This window comes from Drosophila serrata, unplaced genomic scaffold, assembly GCF_035046125.1.
Source record: "Drosophila serrata isolate PLE 108 unplaced genomic scaffold, ASM3504612v1 contig_275, whole genome shotgun sequence".
In the NCBI taxonomy this organism is placed as follows: domain Eukaryota; kingdom Metazoa; phylum Arthropoda; class Insecta; order Diptera; family Drosophilidae; genus Drosophila; species Drosophila serrata.
The window spans coordinates 114,085-136,219 of record NW_028257173.1 but is presented as its reverse complement, the minus strand read 5'-3'; the positions used below and the strand labels follow the sequence as shown (position 1 = coordinate 136,219).

General features: G+C 34.6%; 2 protein-coding genes across 2 annotated transcripts in view; both read right to left on the bottom strand.

Annotated features, from left to right (window-relative positions):
- toc (toucan) overlaps positions 1-20,644 on the bottom strand; it is a 97,780-nt gene extending 77,136 nt beyond the window's left edge. The window contains exon 1 of the mRNA XM_086834897.1: positions 19,976-20,644. Coding sequence (XP_086691023.1) covers positions 19,976-19,984 — 9 coding nt within the window. The 5' untranslated portion in view covers positions 19,985-20,644. The remainder of the gene's footprint in view (positions 1-19,975) is intronic.
- Positions 20,645-21,387: 743 nt separating this feature from the next.
- On the bottom strand, positions 21,388-21,995 carry ND-B14.5B (NADH dehydrogenase (ubiquinone) B14.5 B subunit). The gene is made up of 3 exons (XM_020956618.2): positions 21,808-21,995; positions 21,566-21,709; positions 21,388-21,501 (listed from the first exon to the last, which is right to left on the bottom strand). The coding sequence occupies exons 1-3, from the start codon at positions 21,962-21,964 to the stop codon at positions 21,452-21,454; spliced, it is 351 nt and encodes a 116-aa protein (XP_020812277.1). The 5' UTR covers positions 21,965-21,995; the 3' UTR covers positions 21,388-21,451.
- Between the last annotated feature and the right edge of the window lie 140 nt (positions 21,996-22,135).

Sequence of the window (22,135 nt, the reverse complement as noted above, 5' to 3'; positions counted from 1 at the left end):
AATTTGCATTCCCAACTTGGAGCACTTTCCTTTCCCTTTAGCTGAAACCCAAAGCCCTTTCTCGAATCAATACAATAGTGATTCGCCGAGGTTATGAAAAGCCATCTAAAGAGTGGAAAAAGAAATACGGAAAATAAGGAAAATAATGTTGAAATGGTTTAACATTGATTGAATGATTCGCTTGTTCTTCAATCGCTTGGAAGGAAAGTGGCTTTGAATTGTCCTTGTCGGCTTTTCCATTTAATATGCAAATTACAAAACAAAGATGACCCAGTAAAATGGGGGGAAATAATGGAGAAAATTCTGGGAAATGCATTTATTTTATGGTATAGTGAGCAGGCAACTTATACTTTAATAATCAAAGTAAAAGAACTATGAGAATTTACAGAAATTTAATTTTACAAGAGAGGAAGGTAACTTCGAGAAGCGAAAGTCTGTGTACTCTTGTATCTACCTATAGGATCATGGTTTAGAATGTGAAATCGATTATAACTAAGCCAAAGACGAATTAATTTCAATTTGGAAAGCATTTCTTTGTTGAATTTAATGAGGATACTAGCATTTAATATTTAATATTTAACAAATTAACAAATTTGTATACATTTCTTGACAATTGTAATGGTTTCTTTTGAAACTATCGTAAGATACTTAAGACTTACCATGACATGATCTAATTCAGCTTCTTCCTGTTTATCCAATTGCATTGCATTGGTGAGATAATATAGTTGGGGTCGAAAGGTAATCACTATCACTATAGATGTAAACACTGGGGCGGCCATGGACAGAATGAGGCGAGCGCGAAGGCAGTGCCTGTATTTATAGTCGCCGAGTAAAGAGAGCAGAGAAAGTGAGAGCTTGGGAGAAAGGGATACCTCCACAGGCAGGCAATGAGAGAGAGAGAGAGAGTAAGGTTCTCTAAAAACTCCCGCTCCTTAACTCCTGTATTTTTAGAGATAGCTCTTTTCTCTCAATCTCTCTCTCTCTCTCTGTTACTTTCTCCGATATTCTCTTCACTTGGAGAGTATAAATACAGGCACTGCTTTCGCGCTCGCCTCATTCTGTCCGTGGCCGCCCCAGTGTTTACATCTATAGTGATAGTGATTTCCCTTCGACCTCATAACTATCACCTGACCAGTTCATTACATTTGGAGGATAATCAGGAAGAAGCAGACTAATTTAATATCACCAAGAAGGAATTAAGCAATGACAACAAATAATAACCGTATGGTAAATCTTAACTATTTTACGATAGTTTCAAAATTCACTTTGGCTCCAACTTTTGCTACCTTTTTAGGGTATTATAATTGTAGTCAGATGCTTAAAACTCATTGAAGGAGTCGTTTCCGACCCTATAAATCATATATATTCTTGATCAGTAGGAACAGCCGGATCTTTCTAGCTAACTCTGGCAAATATTATTTTTTTTCAAAATTTTTTTAAAATTTTATAAGGAAAATGTTATCATTAAAAATAAAAAAATTTGGCAAAAAATTTATTTTCTTAATATTTTAATCCCAGTATGTAGTTTTGTTAGCCATTTAAAAACTAGAACAGAACAGCTTTCGGAATTGAAATTAATCCATTTTTGACTTAGTTATGACATTTGAAAAACTTAGATTTGGCCCAAAAATGTGCACATAAAAATATGTATTTAATATACCTAGAATACACACATTTTAGATTTACTTGTAGGTATACAAAGCCCAAGAAGCCAATGATTGCCAAACGTCATATATATTATATTATTTATTTGCAATCAAAATCATTAATCAATAAGGAATAAATCATTTGAAAATCTAATTCGACAAAATATTTAACCGAATTTTTCATTAAAATAGTCAAAAATTCATAAAATCTGCTACCATATTTCCCCCCAAACCTTTTCTTATGCCATTTCTAATAAATAACTTTAAATAAACATTTAAAAAATTATGCATTCCATTAACAAAGTGCCTTGCCATAAAGTAAACTTATTTTCTGCTAAATTGAATGCTGAAATATTCCCTTGTTTACATGCACTTTGAAAGTGTAAATATTTTCCTAGGAAATGTATTCCACTTGCAACGAACTTAACTCCCAGCAGACAAGTGCCTGGCTGTATGTTTAATATGCTTCGTTAAAAATCAACAAAAAAAAAAAGTTCTCTCCTCAAGAAAACAAAACTTATCCGTGCCACACATGCATACATATGTATATGGTTTCCCAAAGCACATAGATGCCACCACCCTTCACCAAACTACTTTACCCTAATGACTTTTTACCATCCACCTACATTATTATTATACAGGATCCGAAGAACAGCTCAATCGAGTTAGTGTTCGCCTTGTAGTTGCTTTTCCTCCTGGATATTTTACAACGGAGAAGGGACTACAAAACATTTTCACAAGCCATTAGCTCGTTTCCATCAAGAGCACTAAGCGGTTTATCTCGTGCAGGACAACAAGGAAAATGAAAAGTTCAGCTAGCTACCAGAGCAAGGACAACATTTGCAATTAGATGGAAAGGCAACCGGTCCAATATACTTTGCATACTTTGCTAAGCAATAAAAAATAAATAGCAGGCAATCTGAGGCGCGGAAAAAGAAATACGGCGCATCTGCAACATACTTTTATGCAATGCGGCAGCGGCAGTGCCAATAAATTTCCAAAAATGCCGGCGAACATAACATTTTTAATATCCCTGGCAATGTGTGACACAGGCTGTGACTTGCTCTAGGCCATCATTCGTTGTTTATGATTTCTTTGTCTTTTTTTCTGTTCGTGATTTTTCTCCCATTTTTTTTCCAGACGGCGGCAGAACGCAGGCATGCGTAAAATTAAATCATTTTTATAGTGCTCAGCCAGCTTGCTTCGCTGTCAGCCAGACGACAATTAATGTTCCAGTCAAGCTCTATATATTTCACACTAGACAATGCCCGGCTGGCTGTTATATCCGGGGACTTGAATCAAATTTATGTGCATCTTGACTAGTTTCAAGTGGCAGCAGCAGTTAAGGCCAAGGAAACACATGCTGAGAGGCAGAGTATCAAGGAATATTCCTTGGAATTAAAGTTGCAAATCAGCAGAAAGTTGAAAGCTAACAAAAAAAACTTGCATACTCTCAGGCTTTGATTAAAAACACCCTGGGGAACAAGTCTATGGGCGACACAAAGGTCACAACAAAAAGGACGAAAATAGGAGAAATGCCCGCAGTTCTTTTCGCATTTTAATTTGTTTTCGTGTAAACACGGCTAAGAGAAACGAAAATGTCTGAAGACCTGTTTTCTTTACGTTTCGTGTACAGGAATTTTCATTGTGTTCACTCGCTGAGGACTTTACGATTCATTTAATGTTGTAGTAATTAAGTTTTGACGACATAAGACCAACCCAATTAATGTGCCACACGTGGCTAAGCTGCTTAAAATTTATAAGATTTCCAAGTAAGAGGATTAAAGATGGATTGAAAGAGATGACAATGATCAGACTTGTATGTATGTAATAATTACTGAACAAAGGAAAATTCAGATAGTAGAAAAGAAAGATATAAATGTTGTGGAAATGCATACGACAAGAGTTTAAATTCGCATCTAAAAATAGACAACTTAACTTTAGATATTCACAACATTTTTCATTTCTTTACACCATCTTTGAACCAAAATCGAGGAACATACAGATCTTCTAAGAAAAATAATCGTCTATTTGGTATGTAACAAGCATTTGGGCATAATTTATTACGCTCCAGGGAAAGGAAAGGACTATCCAAAGACGACGACAACATTTATCAAGTGTGCAACTCGAGCGAGACTTTTGGTCTCTATATACATATATACTTATTCTTCTGTATTTTCTTTGGCATTGCAAAGTTTATGCAATCCAAAAAAGATAGAATAAAGAGAAGCAACTTTTTTGGAGCATTCCAAATTTAAAATGTAAATCGGTGGCTGCAACACATCTATTCCGAGTCGTTGCTCTGTGTACCATCTTCATTACAAACACCATCAACATTTCGTGCCTTCATTTTCGTCCCCAATCAATTTTGTAAATTGCATTCCCACTATTGATTTGAAAGCAGGTTGTTTCCTTCCCCGCCAACCAACTTCTATGCATTTTGAATAAGATGAGAAATATTGCCGGACTGTTGCCTTTGCGGCTCTTCGACAGGTGCAACACGGCGTATGCGCAATTTGTTGTGGTCAATGGTGGAGAAGAGGGGAAGAAGTACACCTGAGAACGGTTAATGGAATTGCAACCATGTAAGCTATATGCCGAACCAACAACACATCAATCAAGGACGGTGGCATTCTAATATACAAATTGCTTCTAGAAGGAAATATTTTGTTAATTTATGTAAATACAAGACATCGATCCAGAGAAGGTGCACCTAATTCAAAAGATGTTTAAATGTAGGGAAAGGAATTTAAAGTAAATACTAAGCTTGGTAATTTATTGCATATGCAGAATTAAATTTAGATTTATAGATATATAATTTAATTGAATTTGAATCGGAAAAAAATCGTATTAATCATTTTTCTACAAATGGGAAATGGTAGAGTGTTTTCATAACCTTTAAAATACCCCAATGATAATATTTTAAATATTTTTTTTAATAATTAGGCACTTAATTTAAACTATCTCTGACAGCTATTAAACTAATAATCCCATTAGAAATATATTACTCTAATATTCAGTCGGAATATATTCAATATTCACACTAAAATGTTACCAGGACCGCAATTATTTAAAATTTCCCCACCACAAAAGTGGACAGAGTAAAGTAAAGCAAAAAAAAAAGGGGAAAATAAATAACATCAGCGACATTTTCCAAAAGAATCGTTGACAATAATGAAGCTGATGAACATTTTGTGGTTGTGTTTATTACCATTGTTGTTGCTTTAGTTATTCTGGGTGCATTTAGGCCAGTCCGAAACAGTTTGCGTCATTGTTCAGTTTTAGTTTTCTGTGGTCTGTCTGAAATTGTCGTAATGCATTTACGGACATCAGGCATACGCAGACGCACACAGATGTGGCTCCAATGCGGTTTTGTCGCTGGAAATGTTGACTACAAACTGTAAACAAGTCTCAAACAGACCACCAACACTTGGACATTTTCTCGATGGTTCTTATTTAAGGACAAAAGTTGCATTTAAATTTATTTAAAGTTTGATAAAAGTGTAGCAATTTAAATAAAAGTTGATTTTAGATATGGTTAAGAATAGTATGTATCCATACTGAAAAACATACATACATAAATGTTGACATTTTCTTCATTCTTTGTATTATATTATCAACCTTTGACTTTATTAGTCCTTAACTAGTTTCATTACTCATACGCCGTCTGGTCATTTTTTAGCCTAAACAATTCTCAAACAGACCAGATATAGTAAAGAAATTTTATTTATCGGTATAATTTTAGTTATACATTTTATTTCGAAGTATATTTTGTCATATTTGTTAAGCTTTGTGGAAAGTTGTTTTCCTTTGAGTACTTTACTTCAATATTTTATCAACCTCTAACATTATTACTCATACGCCGCGTGGTCATGTTTTAGTCTAAATAAATCACAGGCGTTTCTCGATATTTTTTATTAAAGAACAAAAGTTATAAACAAATTTATATTAAGTTAAAAAAGAGTGTATAAATTAAGAAATAAGTTGAACTTCGATATTTCAAAGAATATTATTTAACCATAGTTTATATTTATTAATTATGTATTATATTTTCTAATTTGTTTTAACCTTATTCATAAGTTATTCCCCTTTTATATTATGTATTCCCCCTTGACATCAATATATTATCAACCTTTGACATTATTAGCCCTTGACTAGTTACATTACTCATACGCCGCGTGGTCACGTTTTAGCCTAAGCTCTGTGGTACGCTTTCGTTGCATTTTAGCCAACATTTTCTTGCTATTTTTGCCAAAAACTCGTTAGCCTCGTCTAGTGCCAAAATAAAATGACAATGTTTTCCATGAGCACAAAACTCATATCGTAAATCATTTTCACTTTTTCTGTATTTTTTGTTTTTAGTGTTGCCAAAGGTAAACAAAGTCACATAGAAGCCCGCACTTGTCTGTCATCAGACGGAAAAGGCACAGAGGGACAGGGCAAAGGGAGGTGCAATATGGGAGATATATATCTCTTCGACTTTCTTTTTGCCCCAAACTTTGACAGTTACATGTGCGCTGCACCACTGCAGAATGACAAACGAAAAAAAAGGGGCGAGGAACACAAAAAAATTGCAATGAGTGAGCAAAAATATTATTTTGGATGTTCCGGGAAAAGAATTCTCTTTAGTTTTGTATAAGAAACTATAAATATGATTGGGGATATTACTCAATTTTAGTTACAGCAGCTTAAAATGTTTTTGGTTATATATTTAAAAAAAAATCGTTAATCTTTTAAACTGAAGTACATTTTATAATTAAATAGAATTTTTTTTTTTTTTGTAATCAAAGTATTTGATTTATATCACAATAAAATATTATATTATTTGGCGCATATACATATGATTTATACTAATAAAAATTGTATTATTTAGCGAATTTGCATTTGAGAACTTGTAAATTTTCCTTTTCTCTCTTTCTCTTTGGGTTCGTGCACTTTCCTCCTCTTAATGTGTGCATGTGTCATTCTGACATTTCTTTTTCGTCTCTTTCTCTGTACGTGGCTGAGGGGGGGATTTGGGTCAACTATCGACTGCAATTTGAGCCTTTCAAACTGTCACCGACACAAAAGGGGGAAGAACACAAAAAAACAAACGAAAAAAAATAGACGCAACCAGAGTAAAAGTTGTGGAAAGTGTGACAGCAAGTCATTGGAAATGGACATCTGCCGCTGGCTTCGCTGAGAATCCTCTCAAGTGCTCTGGAAATTTGATTTCAATTTCCATATGATTTTGATTTTGGGCACAGGAGTACAAGCCGTGAGCCAGATTGCAAAAATTATGCAAATGAGAAATAGTTTTGAGCTCTTTTTTTTTTGTATACAGCCAACGAAATGGCTTTTCCCCCTGCGAGTTGGCTTTTTACGGATTGCTGCGCTCTGATTGCAAAGGGAAAATATATTTGAAAAGAATTTGTATATTTAAGGGGAAAATCTGTCAAAGCTGGAATTTAAGGTATATAAAGTGGTAAAGTTTTGCATACAAAATTTAAAACTAACGATTAAGTGAACAAATTCTGTGCCAGAACTAAAACAATTCCCGCAACAATAATTATTTGCATATCATCTACACCTTGAGCACAGTGAAATTCCGAAATAAAAACTTATTTTGCTGTTTCATCGACGTTCGTTTGTTGATTTTTTTTTTGTAATTTGCACTTGACTGCAGTGAAAATTGTAGATTCTTTTAAGAAAAAAACGTGTACATATTTCCCGCTCTCCTTTCTAAGTTGCCTCATTGCAAATTCAGCTCACATAGTTTTCACTTTAAACTTTTTGGCTGGGGAAAAACTTTTTCCGCACTGCAATCGCAGCTGGCCAGGAGGCAAAAAAATATATATATAAAGATGCAGAAGGGATGCTGCAGGGAGAGATGTTTGACTTTTGACCTAAGCTAAAAATTCACAGATCAGCCGCTCAACTATGTTGCCAGAGATAAAATCCTGGCTGAAATAGTTGCATTACAGTTTCTCTGCTGAAACGTGTATTAAAATGTAACCAAGTTAATAGAGCATTTGAAAGTCAGTCGAGTGATTTCACATGAATAACATATCCTCCCTCTCAATTTGTTGAGAGTGTGTGTGTTTTTGTTTGCTTGCTCAAAAGTTAGCGTACAAATTTCCCTCAATTTTATCATTTTTATTTTCTGTACATTCTATTTAGCCCATGGCATATGCTTTACATAGTTTTTATTTTATTTTGTCCTGAAGGTCGGCGGGATATTCGTCGTCTGTATTTGAGTGCAGGATGCAGGATGTGCGCCATAGACACGCACACACACTCACACACACACACACACACACACACACACACAGTTACAGTCACAGGGCCATGCCAACAGTCAAACGCTTTGTAAACCTTTCATCTTTTCTACCTTGCTTCGGTTTGCTCTTTGTCTTTCCTTCTTTCCCTTCCTTCCTTCCTTTACCCTGCCTTTCCCTCGTTGGTCCTTTTCAATTATGCTGCTCGAATGAAGCGAAGGAACAGCAACAGCAAATAAAAAAAAAAAGAAATGGAAACAAGGACGAAGGTCGCATGAGATGCTCGCAAAAGTATGCTACATATTTAATGGCTGGCTTAAAATCCCTTAGTTCGTCAGAAAACATCAAATTTCAGTTGGCTTAGCATTGCAAACAAGAATTATTTGCAAAAAGTCAAAGAAAAATATACGAGCTTAGTTAAATTAATTCAATAAATAAGTCTAAAGGGGTTTTATTTGAAGTTATGAGTGTCTAAAGGAATTTTTTGAGCAGTTTTTAAGGTATATAAACTTGTTTTATGATAAAAACTACGACATTTCCCGATAAAAATACGGTTAACAATATTTTAAAAATTATTTCCCTCATTTAAATTATATTTAAACAAAGGAAAGACAGAAGATTAAATCAAATTTGTACTATAAATAATCTTGAAATCTTTTATAACCATCCCTCCATTTACTATTCCCAACCAAGTATACCATAATCATTTAATAAATTACAATTAAAACCCCTAAATAAATTTCCTGTAGCTTCTCCTGACATCCTAAATTAATAAAACTCGCAGCCCATGACCAAGGACATACAAATTAAGTCCTCATTCGCGGTGATGTCATCACCTAAATCGCTTCCAACTCCACACAGAGTTGACTAACCTCGAACTGTGCTACATGTATATTTTTCTTTTCTGCTATTCATACCTCCCATACATTCTTATATAATTTGCAGGTAAAGTCTATTAAATGCACCCAAGTTGTGTCAGCAGCACCTCAGGTGTGTTGAGCACACACACTCCCACATACTCATATACATTTTATAAACATTTGTTGTCGCGTCTAACGGTTCGTATGAAATGTGATGTTGCACCAACCCCCAGAAAAAGCAAAAAGGGAGGCACACACTATGCTCGACGCCACCTAGCGTGCAAGTCATTAAGTGAGCTTGTTTTTGTGCTGATTTTTCTCGTGTTGTTTTCAGGCAAGAGGCCATAAAAGCGCTGGGGCCACGCACACCGGTGCACATAATTATAATGGGCATTAAAACGGACGCCTGTGGCCTAACCCATGAGTTTGTCTTTCGCTCCGACATGCTCCCTTAATACCAAACCACGGAAAACACATCTTACTACCTTGCCACCTCCTTTTCTGTCATTTTCATTTCCCATTTTCCTCGGCACTGAGTGCTTTATGGCGCAACTGGTGAGAAGTTTTCGCCGAGCATAATATTTAACTCGGAATTCCATGGCTAAAACTCAACTCACAAAATGTCTGCCAGAGACAATCTCGACTCCCAGTGGCAAAATTTCATTTACTTGTCGGTTACAAGACATTTAAAACAATGTTTTGCCCCGGCACCCTGAAGTGTGATTAAGAAAAAGGTGGAAAATAAAGGAAAATATATAGTCTTGCTAGAGAAAATTTATAGTAAAAGTATGCAAATTATTTTCTTTTTAAATTAAATAAATCTTTGAAGAAAGATGTTATTTCCAAGAAATTAATTTAACTTCTTTGAATGGAATTCATTAAAGAATCTAATACATATATATATTTTATGACAAATTAATATAGTATAAATAAATATATACATATTTATATCCTTTTTTTCTCCTGAAAACTAAAAGCCTTTAGTATTTTGAATGTAACTCTTCCAGCTCCTTTAATTTACTCCCCATACTTTTATATTTTCCCCTAATTATAAACACAAACTGATATAATTAAGGCTTAGTACCCCACATCAAAATATAATCCTTTTGTGTTTTTTTAGGGGTGAAAGCCCCCGTCAAAGTTTCAGTACAGTTAAGCTGGACGTACGGTAGAGGATTTTCATTTATTTTTTGAGGAAAAACATTGTTCGCAACCTCGGCAAAAGGGAAAATGAATACCGCACAACAGCCGCATTTAAATGTGTGTGTGTGCCTGCCATTGTGGTGACTTGGAGGCGCTTTTCCTCGTTTTTTTCTATAGTTTTCCTGGCCGGGTATTTCCGTAATTTTAGACGCTTTCGTCTTTTATTTGCGCCTTTTGCTCGCTCATATTTTATGTTGGCATCGCGTGCTTCGTTGGTACTAGGTGTTATTGTTGTAGTGCCAGCCACTATTATTGTTAATATTGTTGTTGTATTTGTTGTTGTAGTTGTTGTTGTAATTGTTGTTTTTACTATTGTGGTTTCACCACCACAACTCGTTGTTTAGAACGCTTGTTGCTATTGTCAGAGCTCAACGGTCGTTATACATATAGAAGAGGGAGTTAAATTGGGTTAGTAAGTTCTGTTTCTATTGTTTTCCCTTTAGAGAACGACTCTTGTTTTCCCCTATTACTCGCTTTTCCTTTTTTTTAGCCTTTCTTTCGTACGTTCGAGGAAAAACAATTGGCTTTCAGCAAGTGCAAATTTTCTGCATACTTTGGGGGTGAGTTTGCTGGGGATTTCCATTCGGGAGTATTATGATTTATGAACATTTCACTTACGGAAGCTTTCAATTTGCATGAATTGGAAAAGAATGGATTATGAAAGGATTTCGGTGCATTGAAAACCATATCTTAATAGTAGGGGCAATTAAAAGGGGTTTTATATTAAGCTTTTAGGATTTTAACACAAGGTTTTATTGAAACCCAAATTACTCTACATTAATTTCAACCATTAACCAACCTTTATTGATTCAATTTAACTCACACACACCTTTAAATCACTCCAGTTGACAGATCATGTCGCAAGTTAATTGGTTTATATCCCCCAACTGTCAGCCAAGGCAAGCCCACGGAAAGCGGACAAATTATTTACCCACAGTATGGTGAGGACACCATTTTGCACCTCCTTCCTTCTTGGGAAAAGCTGATTTGAAACAAATTAACCGCACATGGCTGGAACCGCAGGACTGGACAGGATATACATAGACACAACGAGGGATTTAGGTGCATCGCCTGGTTAGTTGGCAATTTTCCAGTGCAGGCGGTGGCAAATCGAAATGCGATTCACCTATTCCGGGTAAAAGGATCTGTATCTGTATCTGTGTCTGTGTCTCTATCTGTATCTGTAAAAGTATCTGTATCTGTATCTATCTATGTATCTGTATCTCAGAGCCCGCAAGACACGCTCTACCTTCGCCTGTTTCACTCCAACAACCTCTCTTTCCCGCAGTTTAGTAGCTCATTCTAGCACAAATGCACTGAAAAATAATATTTATTGTTGTTTCCAATAATATTTTTATACCATTCAAAGTTCCGGTTTTTATATAAGCTCTTAATTCTCCACAAAATTTAAATCGAGAAATATCTATTTAAAGTCCCAAAAAACTGGGCACACTTAATATTTTTTTGGCCATAATTAAATAAATCCAAAAAACTGCATTATGTAGTAAGAAAGAAATCCATTATGTATCACTTTGAAAGAACAAATATTTTGTTTTTACGTGGCAAGTACTTAATTTTACCAAAACCTAAAGCTTACACATAAATTTCTCTCAGTGCCTCTGTACATTCCTGACCACTTTCCGCCTTGGCCCCGATGACAGGCGCTTAATTTTCAATTACAAACACATAAAGTGCGAGAAGCGGACTAAACCGACAAACCATCCAATCCAAAACCACCCAGACTTGGAATGAGGATCCACCCAAGAGTCCAAGTACTATAATGCCATCATGTGGTCAAATGCACCACCGACATAGACACACCCGTGGGCACACACATGTGGATAGTTACACGAGCTTTACACCTATCAGCACATATGCTTCTTTTTTATTTAATTTGTCAGCCATCAAATGTACACGGATGTGTATAGGTTGGAAAAAAAGTGGACAACTTCAATGTATAGAACGTGGCAAGAGTTTGGAATAAATTGCAGAATGTACACCAAAAATTAAAGACTACTTTTTGGGGTCTTTTTACAGATAGTAACTTAGCTTAGTCAAGTTTTATTTATAAACTATATCTGATTTATGTTAAGAACTATAATTTCAAAGCCTCAATCACTTATCAAAAGTCATGTATATTATCAAGTTCCATTATCTTTTCTATAAGGCTTACAAACCTGCCCAACCTCTATATTATATGACACCATGTTGCCTCCTCTAATCTCTTTTCAACTGTGCCATACCTTTCCGGAAAATTTCTGCACCACTCCCTTTCATTTTCAATATAAACAAGAAAGGAAGCTAACTTCGGCACGCCGAAGTTTATATACCCTTGCAGATAGAACTTCTATAAATAGGAATCCATACAATATAAATTATATATATTTGTGTTAAAAAACAATGAAGTAATACCTGCTTTCATTTCATTCACCTATACATATTATATTTGCAGTTTTACATTCACTGATTTGCATTTTTCCTCCACATCAAACGATAGTTTGTATGGCACCTATATGATATAGTCGTCCGATTTTCATGAAATTTGCCACAAAATTTAAGACTTATATAAAATGGCTATACCTCAAATTTGATGAAAATCAGCTGAAAACTAAAAAAGTTATAAATTTAATTGTATTAATTTCTCGATCGTTCCTATGGGAGCTATATGATATAGTAGTCCGATTTTTATAAAATTTCGTACAAAATTGAAGAGTATAGTAAAATGGCTATATCTCAAATTTGATTCAATTCTATTGAAAACTGAAAAAGTTAAAATTTTTTTTGTAAAAATTTTCCGGTCATTCCTATGGCAGCTATATGATATAGTCGTCCGATCCGGCCCGTTCCGACATATATACGAGTGAGAGTATATACAAGGCTAACTACAAAGTTTCATTCAGATAGCTTCAAAACTGAGAGACTAGTTTGCGTAGAAACGGACAGACGGACAGACGGACAGACGGACAGACGGACGGACGGACAGACGGACAGACGGACAGACGGACAGACGGACATGGCTAGATCGACTCGGCTGTTGATCCTGATCAAGAATATATATACTTTATATAGTCGGAGGTGCCTCCTTCACTGCGTTGCAAACTTCTGACTGAAATTATAATACCCTGCAAGGGTATAAAAATTCAATTATCTGCTTCTTTCATGTTCAGCGCACACATGCAGTTAAAAAATAAAACCAAAAAAGAACACAATATTTTTTATCAATATTCTCCCCACACAAGCGAATGTCCAGACATTGAGAGTATATTTTCTATATTCCATCTACAGCGTTATGGTTTACCTTTTGCGTCGGTTTCCATTTCGTTTTATTGAATTATTTTTCTTTTTTTTTTTTGTGATTGTGTTTTCACACGTTCTATGCTGATTGCGCTCTTAGTGTCGTAGAAACTACAATTAATTCAAATTGCTGCCATAAAATATGTGTGTGCGTGTCTATATTTCATTAGACCCAAAATTATTTGATCATTTAACATGATTGCAGCATAATGTTTGTGCAATTAAATTGCTTAATAAATTTGCATAGCACAAAGTGGAGAAGTAAAAAGGGTTGGTTGACTGCAAAATTTATAATGGTTATATACCGGTATCTTTCATCTACTTTTATCCATTTGCCATTCCTTAAACTGTCCAAAGAAATTTGCCAAGTGGCAAGTCAAGCAACACAAAAACACAGAGGAACTTGGCAGGAAATCGCAACTCTGCACAAGAAATTCCCCCAATAAGGGGAAAGAAATTGTAAATTCTAAAAAAAGAAACAAAGGGCTCGACAAATTTATGGACCCTAAACAGAGAAATGGAAATTTAAAAAGGGCGTTCTCAAGTGGACATAAAATTACTCTGTAATTGAAATAAATAATAGCATATATTACGGGTTTTAAAGAGTTTGATATAATATTTGTTATAAAAGATACAAATATAAATACACGAATTTTAATATATACTAGAATTTATTAGTATTACATTTTATAATACTGAAAACTATGACAAAATAATCGTTGAGCTATGCTTTAGGTTTAAAGGAACCTTCTTATAAAGAAACTTTCCATTTATAATAATGATATAAGTGTTATATAGTGTTATATAGTGTTTACTAGAATTCCTGGTTTCAAAACAATATTTTAAATGAATAAACCCCTAACTTTAATTGCAAATCTCTGCTGCCTTAGGGTATTCCACAAACTAACTAAAGCAGTCCTTTTCCCAGGCTAGATTTGCCCAATGCTAATATACCATTTGTCAGGCCATTTAATGGTCTCCGGATTGCAAAAGGACACGACACTCTGTCTGGGGTCAGCCCCAATGTTGTTCCAAAACGTTTTTATCTGCGCCCCCCTTTTATTTATGCAGAATGTTGCAAGTCCCCCCTAGGACATGCTACAAAAAAGGAGACTATGGTCTCTGCTTTTTTGTGCAACTTAATTAAATTAGTGGCAAAGCAGAGGAAGAGTTGAAGGAAAAACCACTTGGTGGGCAAGTGCCGCATTAGACAATTGGCTGCCATTCATAATAGAGTACAGAAACATTTATCAAATGTGTTTAGATTTTTTTCTAGTTCTTTAAGTTCTCTATCTAGCTATCATCTATCAAAATGTAATCAAATTACCTTAAAGCCTTGAGGCCGGCGAAATGATTAAATGAAAAATTGTCAGGAGCAGCTGCTGTCACAAAATACCCTTCCTCCCTGAGCAAACACACTATTAATTTCGGAACAACAATGGAACGGATGTGAGGGAAATATCCTTCGCCTGCCTCTCAAAGTCCTGCCATTTTCGCTTTATCGACTGAGCGGCGCACATGTGCGGCTTAAAAAAAGGAAAAACTTTTTGCCAGCCACGTTAAAACCTAAGGCAGTTTGACATTTTTGACAAACAGTTACAGAGCTAAAAAAAGTTGGTTTCAATTTAAAACTTTGTGGTTGGTTTTTGTTCAATTTTTCACCTTAAATCGGATTAAGGAAAATGGAAATACTTAATGTATTTATGACTTTTAGAGTTAAAGTTACCCTTTATTTTAAGATGTTTTTAGATTTTTTTCCAAAGTGTATATGAATAGCCTTCTAGAGGGAGAAACTGCAGCCCTGTCTGTACCTACATATATGTATCTATGACTAAATGTGTGTGCAGTTTGTGTGCATTGTCGTGCCATGGCCATGAATATTTAATGAAATTAGCTTAAGAATCTTACAACACCGCCGCGTTTTCTCTCTGCCACACGTTTTTCCTCTGGAATTCCAAATGGTGGACACAAAAAAAAGGCAAGCTAAGGGGAAAATGAAGAAGGAAATTCACGGTGCATGTGACGCCCACAAATATGCAAGGAAAATGATGATGACTTGAGAAAATAAGGTTAAGGATTTTTAAGGCAAGGAATCACATATTTAAGACACACTTTACTAAAGTTAACTCATATGTATTCTATACAGATTTTTTTTTAGATATTTGCCTAAAAAATTAACAGCTTTTCAAGATGTAAATCTTCGCATTTACTTGCCTTTGAAATTGTGAAACAAATAACATATTTAAGGACTTAATCTATTATAAAGTTTAAAACCTAGTAATTATGAATTCGTTTAGTTTGCAGTTTTTATAATATGGTTTAATAATTTTTCTAATTTTTATAATGTCAATTAAAATTTTTCCACATAAATATGACTTTAATTATAATGAGCAAATTTTCCAATTAAGTATATTCAGCATAAATAACCATATTTTTTCTATATTCATGCTATTTTTGTGCCTTTTTCTGCTTTAAATAATTATGAAAACTTTAATAATTAACAAGTTTCACAGCAAACCAAACCAATACCGATTATATTGCAAAATTAGCATAGATAAATATCGACCTGGTTTTCCTGTTTATTTAATATCCACAATGACAGCCAATACATGCAGATGCATTTCAATATGCAAACGGAAAGGAAAACACGATATCAATAAATTATCATGCACCAAAATGCAGCACAAATACAGATTCCTGCACAGCGGAATATCGAAGGGGAGGCAGATGCATCTCTCGATGCCTTTCTGGGGGCTCTTCATGCAACGCATTTTGCGTTAAGTCAATACAGAAAATACCACCGCTTGCAGCATAAATCATAAATGGCAAACGTGTAGTGGATCAGCCATTGGGGGATTTGGGGCTTCAGCAGGAAAAAAGGGGCAAAGGAGGGTTTAAGCTCTCCATATTGAAACAGATGCTGCAGACTAAAAGTGTCGAATGGCAAAACGATGACTCCCCATAGTGAAAGCGATACTGAAAGTTATTGCAATATAAACTATATTGTAAAATAGAGAAAATTTACTCTTTATATGACTTTTATTTCTAGTCCCTTAAGGACAAGTAAAGTCTAACAAGAAAGGAAACTAACTTCGGAAAGTTGAAGCTTATATTCCCCTGAAAATTGGAATTGAAGTATAGGATCAAATCGGAAATCGATCTTAACAAAGTTTAAAATATTCGCATTCTTCGAAATAATATTTATCAATATTTTTGACAAATCAAACTTTAAATAACGCCTAACTTTGCCAAAAATTCATTAGTTTTCGGAAAGCTTTCCTATGTAAGTTTTTGTTAGCTTGAAAAATGTGCATACTCAATTTAAAATATAACAAAATCCGATATTTTCCGAATTTTAAAAAAATTGTTAAAGATGTAAAAATTTATTTTTCTACCGCAAATATCTAGTTCGTCTCGGCTGTTTATGTTGATCAAGAATATATATGCTTTTTTCACTGCGTTTCTAGCTTCTGACTAATATAATAATACCATTCTTTGAGTCGCTATTTATCTATATTTTGGTATGACATTTTGTATATAAATTACATTTTAAAATCTCATAACTAAGCCAAAAAGGTATTGATTTCAATTCGCTGTCTTATGTTATGTTTTATTAGGTTAATAATTCTGGATACTCAAATTAAAATTTAAAAAAAATTAAAATTTTGTGAAAATTTTTTACGATTTTTACGCCTTATAAAATGTTTATAATTTTGACAAAAATATAATTTAACCGGACATGGCTAGATCGATTCTCCTTTTGATGCTGATCAAGAATATATATGATTTATAGGGTCGAAAATGACTCCTTCACATATTACAAGCTTCTGACTTTAATTATAATACTCAGCAAAAGGGTACAAAAAATATTCTGAAATGGGACTGTTTTAGGGGATTAAAAAAAAACTTGAGTAAACAGTAAATAGATATGAAAATAAACAATTTTGAATAATAAATATATGTACAAGTACCTTAAAAGATATTTTATGACAAGCTAAATTACAATTTCTTTGAAATATTATAGAAGATACTAAAAATAATTGTAGTTATCCATAAAAACATTAAACCATTTTTTTTTTATTATACTTATCCCCCAAAAATCATATTATTTACTTCAGAAAATGATCAAACTACAAATTCGTCTTCCTTTTCCTTTGCAAAAAATCTAAAACCCATTGTATTTTTAATACCGCCCTCAATTTAATCAACCCTTGGACTCTCATTATTTTGTTCATTCAATATTTCATGCTACTTTCCTAGATCCTTGCCGGCTAAGTAGGGCCACTATATGTATACAAGAACGATGGCTTCTACTTATTGTTAGTTTCGTCCTGTTATCCTTGCACTTGCAGGCAGGCAGTCAGGCAGACTCCTGCGGTTGCGCCTGCTGCTGTTGACATGAAAAAAATGTATATAAGAGGCGACCTCATCTCTTCCCCCCAAAGTCGACAATTGTATGAAAAGGAATATAATAATACTACAGGCTGCACATAATGATATAGGGGGCTGTGTGTGGCGGGATGACAAAATGGATGAAAAGTGGGCGAAAGTGGAGAGGGACGGGACAAGACGCGAATGATTATGAGAATGTCGCGACTTGCGACAGAAAAAAAAGGACGAAAGCAACAAAATGTGGCAGAGGCATTGAAGTTGAAAAGGATCTCTATATGTTTACACGGTTATTGTTGTTTCAGAAAAAAAAGGAAAGTAATTTTGAAGTATTAAATTTGATGTTAAAATAAATAAAGATTTTTAATTGAAGATTTGATAAGTAAATAAAAATAAAAAGGAAAATAGGGACCATTTAATACAAAATTGTATTTCTAATATTTTAAAATGTTATGTGTATTAATATGGTGTATATTTTTTGAATATATATATTTTATAAAACCATTCTATATTTTTTTTTCTCTGTAATTTTTTTGCAGTTTTTTTAGGACAAGCCGCTGTCTCTATCATACTTGCTCCTGGCATCCCCTCTAAACATATTTATTCCGCTTTCGAAGGCCACTCAAGGACAAAGGACAAACTACGGCACACTGGGGAGTCTCAGTTTCCTGAGTTAGCCAGGACCCTCAGCGACTCAGTACATAATAATAATAATAATAATAATATTCTCTCTAGAAACCCGAGTGTCCCTCCAAGAATTTCAATTCTAAAAACATTTTCCAACGCTGCTGTGTAAATCTGAACTTGACTTGGGAGACATTTTTGGCCGCCATTTGATGTGAAAATCACAAAATTTTATAGGCAAAAAGGAAAATCAAGGAAAAGCGAGGGAGTGTGGCAAACTTTAAGATAGATGAAAATAATTTCAGGCTGAGCGACAAGTGGCAAGGTAATTTATCAAGAGCAAAACAAACCTGTCACGAGAGATACCCACATTCTACTTTCGAACAGACACGCGACTGTTAAGGGGGTTTTCCAGCAAATCAACCGTGGAAAAGCACCCACTCTTGAATCACACACACACGTGGTGTGCCATAAAAAATGTATTACCAAATTTGCTGAAGATACACCACACACACATATATCATTGAAATGCCGCGAGCCAAGGAACTTTACGAAAAATGTAGCTCATTTCTTGCACAGAGACTTTTCGCTTGGCCAATGAAAAATTACTCTTGGCTTCTACTTTCGGCTTTTTCCGGACCTTCAATCGGTTGATTGGGATTGCGGCGGACTGGCTTTCCTTTTGGCTTTTTACGGCCGTACATCGTAATAGCGTGCAGATTGGCCAATAAGCGGGATTTTCCCTTATTTTGCGGACGGAGAGGGAAGAAAAGTACTTGAGAAACTCACTCATTAGCCTGATGGGAAGGATTTAAAGGTGTTTGAAGGGAAAAAGCGAATTAGTTTTGGGGTTTTAGGTCCATTTAAGCCAAGTTTTGAACACGAGAAATATTTCTAATCCGTATTTTAATGATAATTTAAATTAATTAAGATGAAATAAAATAACCACGGATTATTTAGGTTTTAAATTAGAAAGTTTTGGGCTTCTGACGAACTCTTGGGTTAAAAGTAGAAATAGACTGTAATCACAAAATACTATTTAACAAACTTTTTGTGTTTGGACTGGTCTAAAACTATTTACAACATTTACAAGTAAAATGATGGGTTTAAACTCTAAATTAAAGCCCAAAGATTACCTAATACAGAAGCATAAAAACAAACCTAATCTTTTGCTCACTTAATCAAGCTTTAAATTTGTATAAACAAAATATATATAAAATAAAAAAGCACATGTCGATATTAAGCTTTGTTTGTTATTTTGCAATCTTCTCCTTGCTTTTGGTACGTATTCCCTTTTTATGCCCTATCCAAATCTGTTTTCCCCCTATACTTCTTTTCTTGAACTTCCAGTTTACCTTTTTACCGAATAACCGTATTTTTACGACTGCACAAGATTTTTGTGTTTCGTTCCGTATAATTCCCGTTCAATTTTACACATCATAAAATTTTCTGGGGAATCGATTCCTTCTTTACAAAGGAAATCAATGCGAAATCCACAAAGAAACATGCATAATTTATACAAACAAGTGAAAATCAACCCACCCGCAGAACACACACAACACACCCAACCAATAAAATAAAAACCCAATTGACAAACATTTGCCAAAGCAAAGTCTTGGGTTAAACAGAAGGAGAGAAAACAGAGAGTGAGCATCTGTTCATAAATAAATAATTTTCTAATAAAATTAAAAGCTTTTCTTACCTTTGCCATAATCGTTGCTTCTGTTTCTGCTGCTACTGCTGCTGATGCTGATAAGAATATTCCCAGTAGGAAAAAGCCGTCGGCTTTTGTGGTCTTCGATGTTTTTGCTTTTGTTTTTGTTTTCTGCTCAACGAATGAGCTTAGGAAGCGAAGCAATCAACTTTTTTGGTTGATTCTTTTTCTTTTCTTTTTTTTCTTTTGCAATTAATGAACACTAAATTGCTTGCTATGTTTTACCATTAATTATTATTGGCATATATTTGTATTATCACTAGTTTCACTTTATTTTCGGTTTTCGTAAATTGTAACGGTAAAACGACGATGCACATACACTTGAACGAACGCACAAGAAACACAGCTTTAAAATGCGCGAAAAATATTAGTTCCAAATTATTCTGTTATTTATTTTATTTGTTTATAGTTATTCACTTGTTTAGGTTTTTTTAGTCACGTTTTATTGTAGTTTTTAGCGCGTTTAGTTCAGCTTTCTGTGTTGGGATGTTAGTTTTCAATTAAAGTGTTTTTTTGCGCAGCCACATCCTACCGAATAAGCTTCTGGATTTTCTCTGCCGTCGTTGAAGTTCGCCATGTTGGAGGTAAACATCTGATTGGAAGACGCAAACATGAGTAATTCACCTTCGCGGGATTTTTAAAAGTTATGGCGACGCCTGAAATAAACACAAAAAGCTTAAATATTTATCGCAAAACGATAACGATTGCAGGGTTGGAAACTTTAATAAATAAATGTACAAAATTACTTAAATTTATATATTTATCAATACATTTTAATATTAAAACCACCAAAAATATAAAAAGCTATATTGGTAAAAAAATAAATTCAATTTGGAAGACTTTAAAAATTAATTTTTATACAAATTTATAGAAAACTTTTTCGAAGATTTAAAAATTGATTTTTATAAAAATTTATAGCAAACTTTATAGCGGGGTTTCCACCACTAAAAATATATTCTTTGTTAAAACCTGAAATCTTTAATTACAGACATGTCAAAACGTGTAACACTTTATGTAGAAAAAATGTAAATTTTTGAGCGGGAAATAAACTGTAAAATTAAAATACTGTCCCCAAATATATAAATATACTACTTCACTTGTAGCATCTTATTTTAAACTTATTTTATTTAAAAGTGATCTTTCTACGATTTTTTGCTATGCATTCTGATATAACTGATTTTCAGAACAACATATTATGACACTCTTTCTGCCTTAGAGCACTCCTGTCTTTACGACAATGTCTATTTCTTGTTGTTACTTCTTTAGTAGTTCTTCGTATTTGGGCAACGTAAATCTGAAAATTTTGTATGGCTAATAATGAAATAATGAAAAGATGTACCGTGTTTTTGATGAAGAAGTCCCCGTACAACGCGAATCCGGTTTCGAAATCCAAGCGTTAGTACAATTAAAGCTGCTTTATTAACTACTTCCATCGGTCGCTTTTACAACATGTTTATGAGCCATTTAACGAACTGGCACCCAGCTCTCTAGGACATCGCCGTACTTCTTGCGATCTGGGAATATTAATGGGGCAATAAATAAAAGCCCTAGGACAGGCCAGACGGAGGTACTACTCACCTGTAACGGGAAAATCTTCGGGGTGCAGCTCTATGTAGTGCCTGAGGACGGCATCACGTTTGGCCAGGTACTCGGATCTTTTCTGATCGAAATATGTTCCGGCACCGAATCCGATGGCGGCAAAGGCAATGTGCTTCTGAATGCCTGCAAATCGCATATTATTTAGTTAATATTATCCATTATCTGTTAGTTAATTTAGACAAAAACAATGTTACGTCACAAGGAGCGCAGCGAAAACTCACCGGAAAACACGGGTCTACGGAAGCCCCAGTTGACGAAACATGCCACGCCCACACCGGCAAGAGTGCAGGCCATCGGATTCCATATCGGGCCAAGGAAAGTGGGCGTGCGGTTGCCCTTATTCGTCAATAATTCCAGGGGATCGTTCACAGCGCTCATGTTGATGCGGAAAAAACAACAGATGGCTGCCAACTTGATTTAAGTCTACCGATAAATGGAGATGCCAACTCGTCTGATACTATCGAGCAGTTCCGCATATCGATAGGACTGTAAGTTTTTTCGCCCGAAAATAGTGTTAATAATTTAATATTAAATATTTAAAAAAGCCCC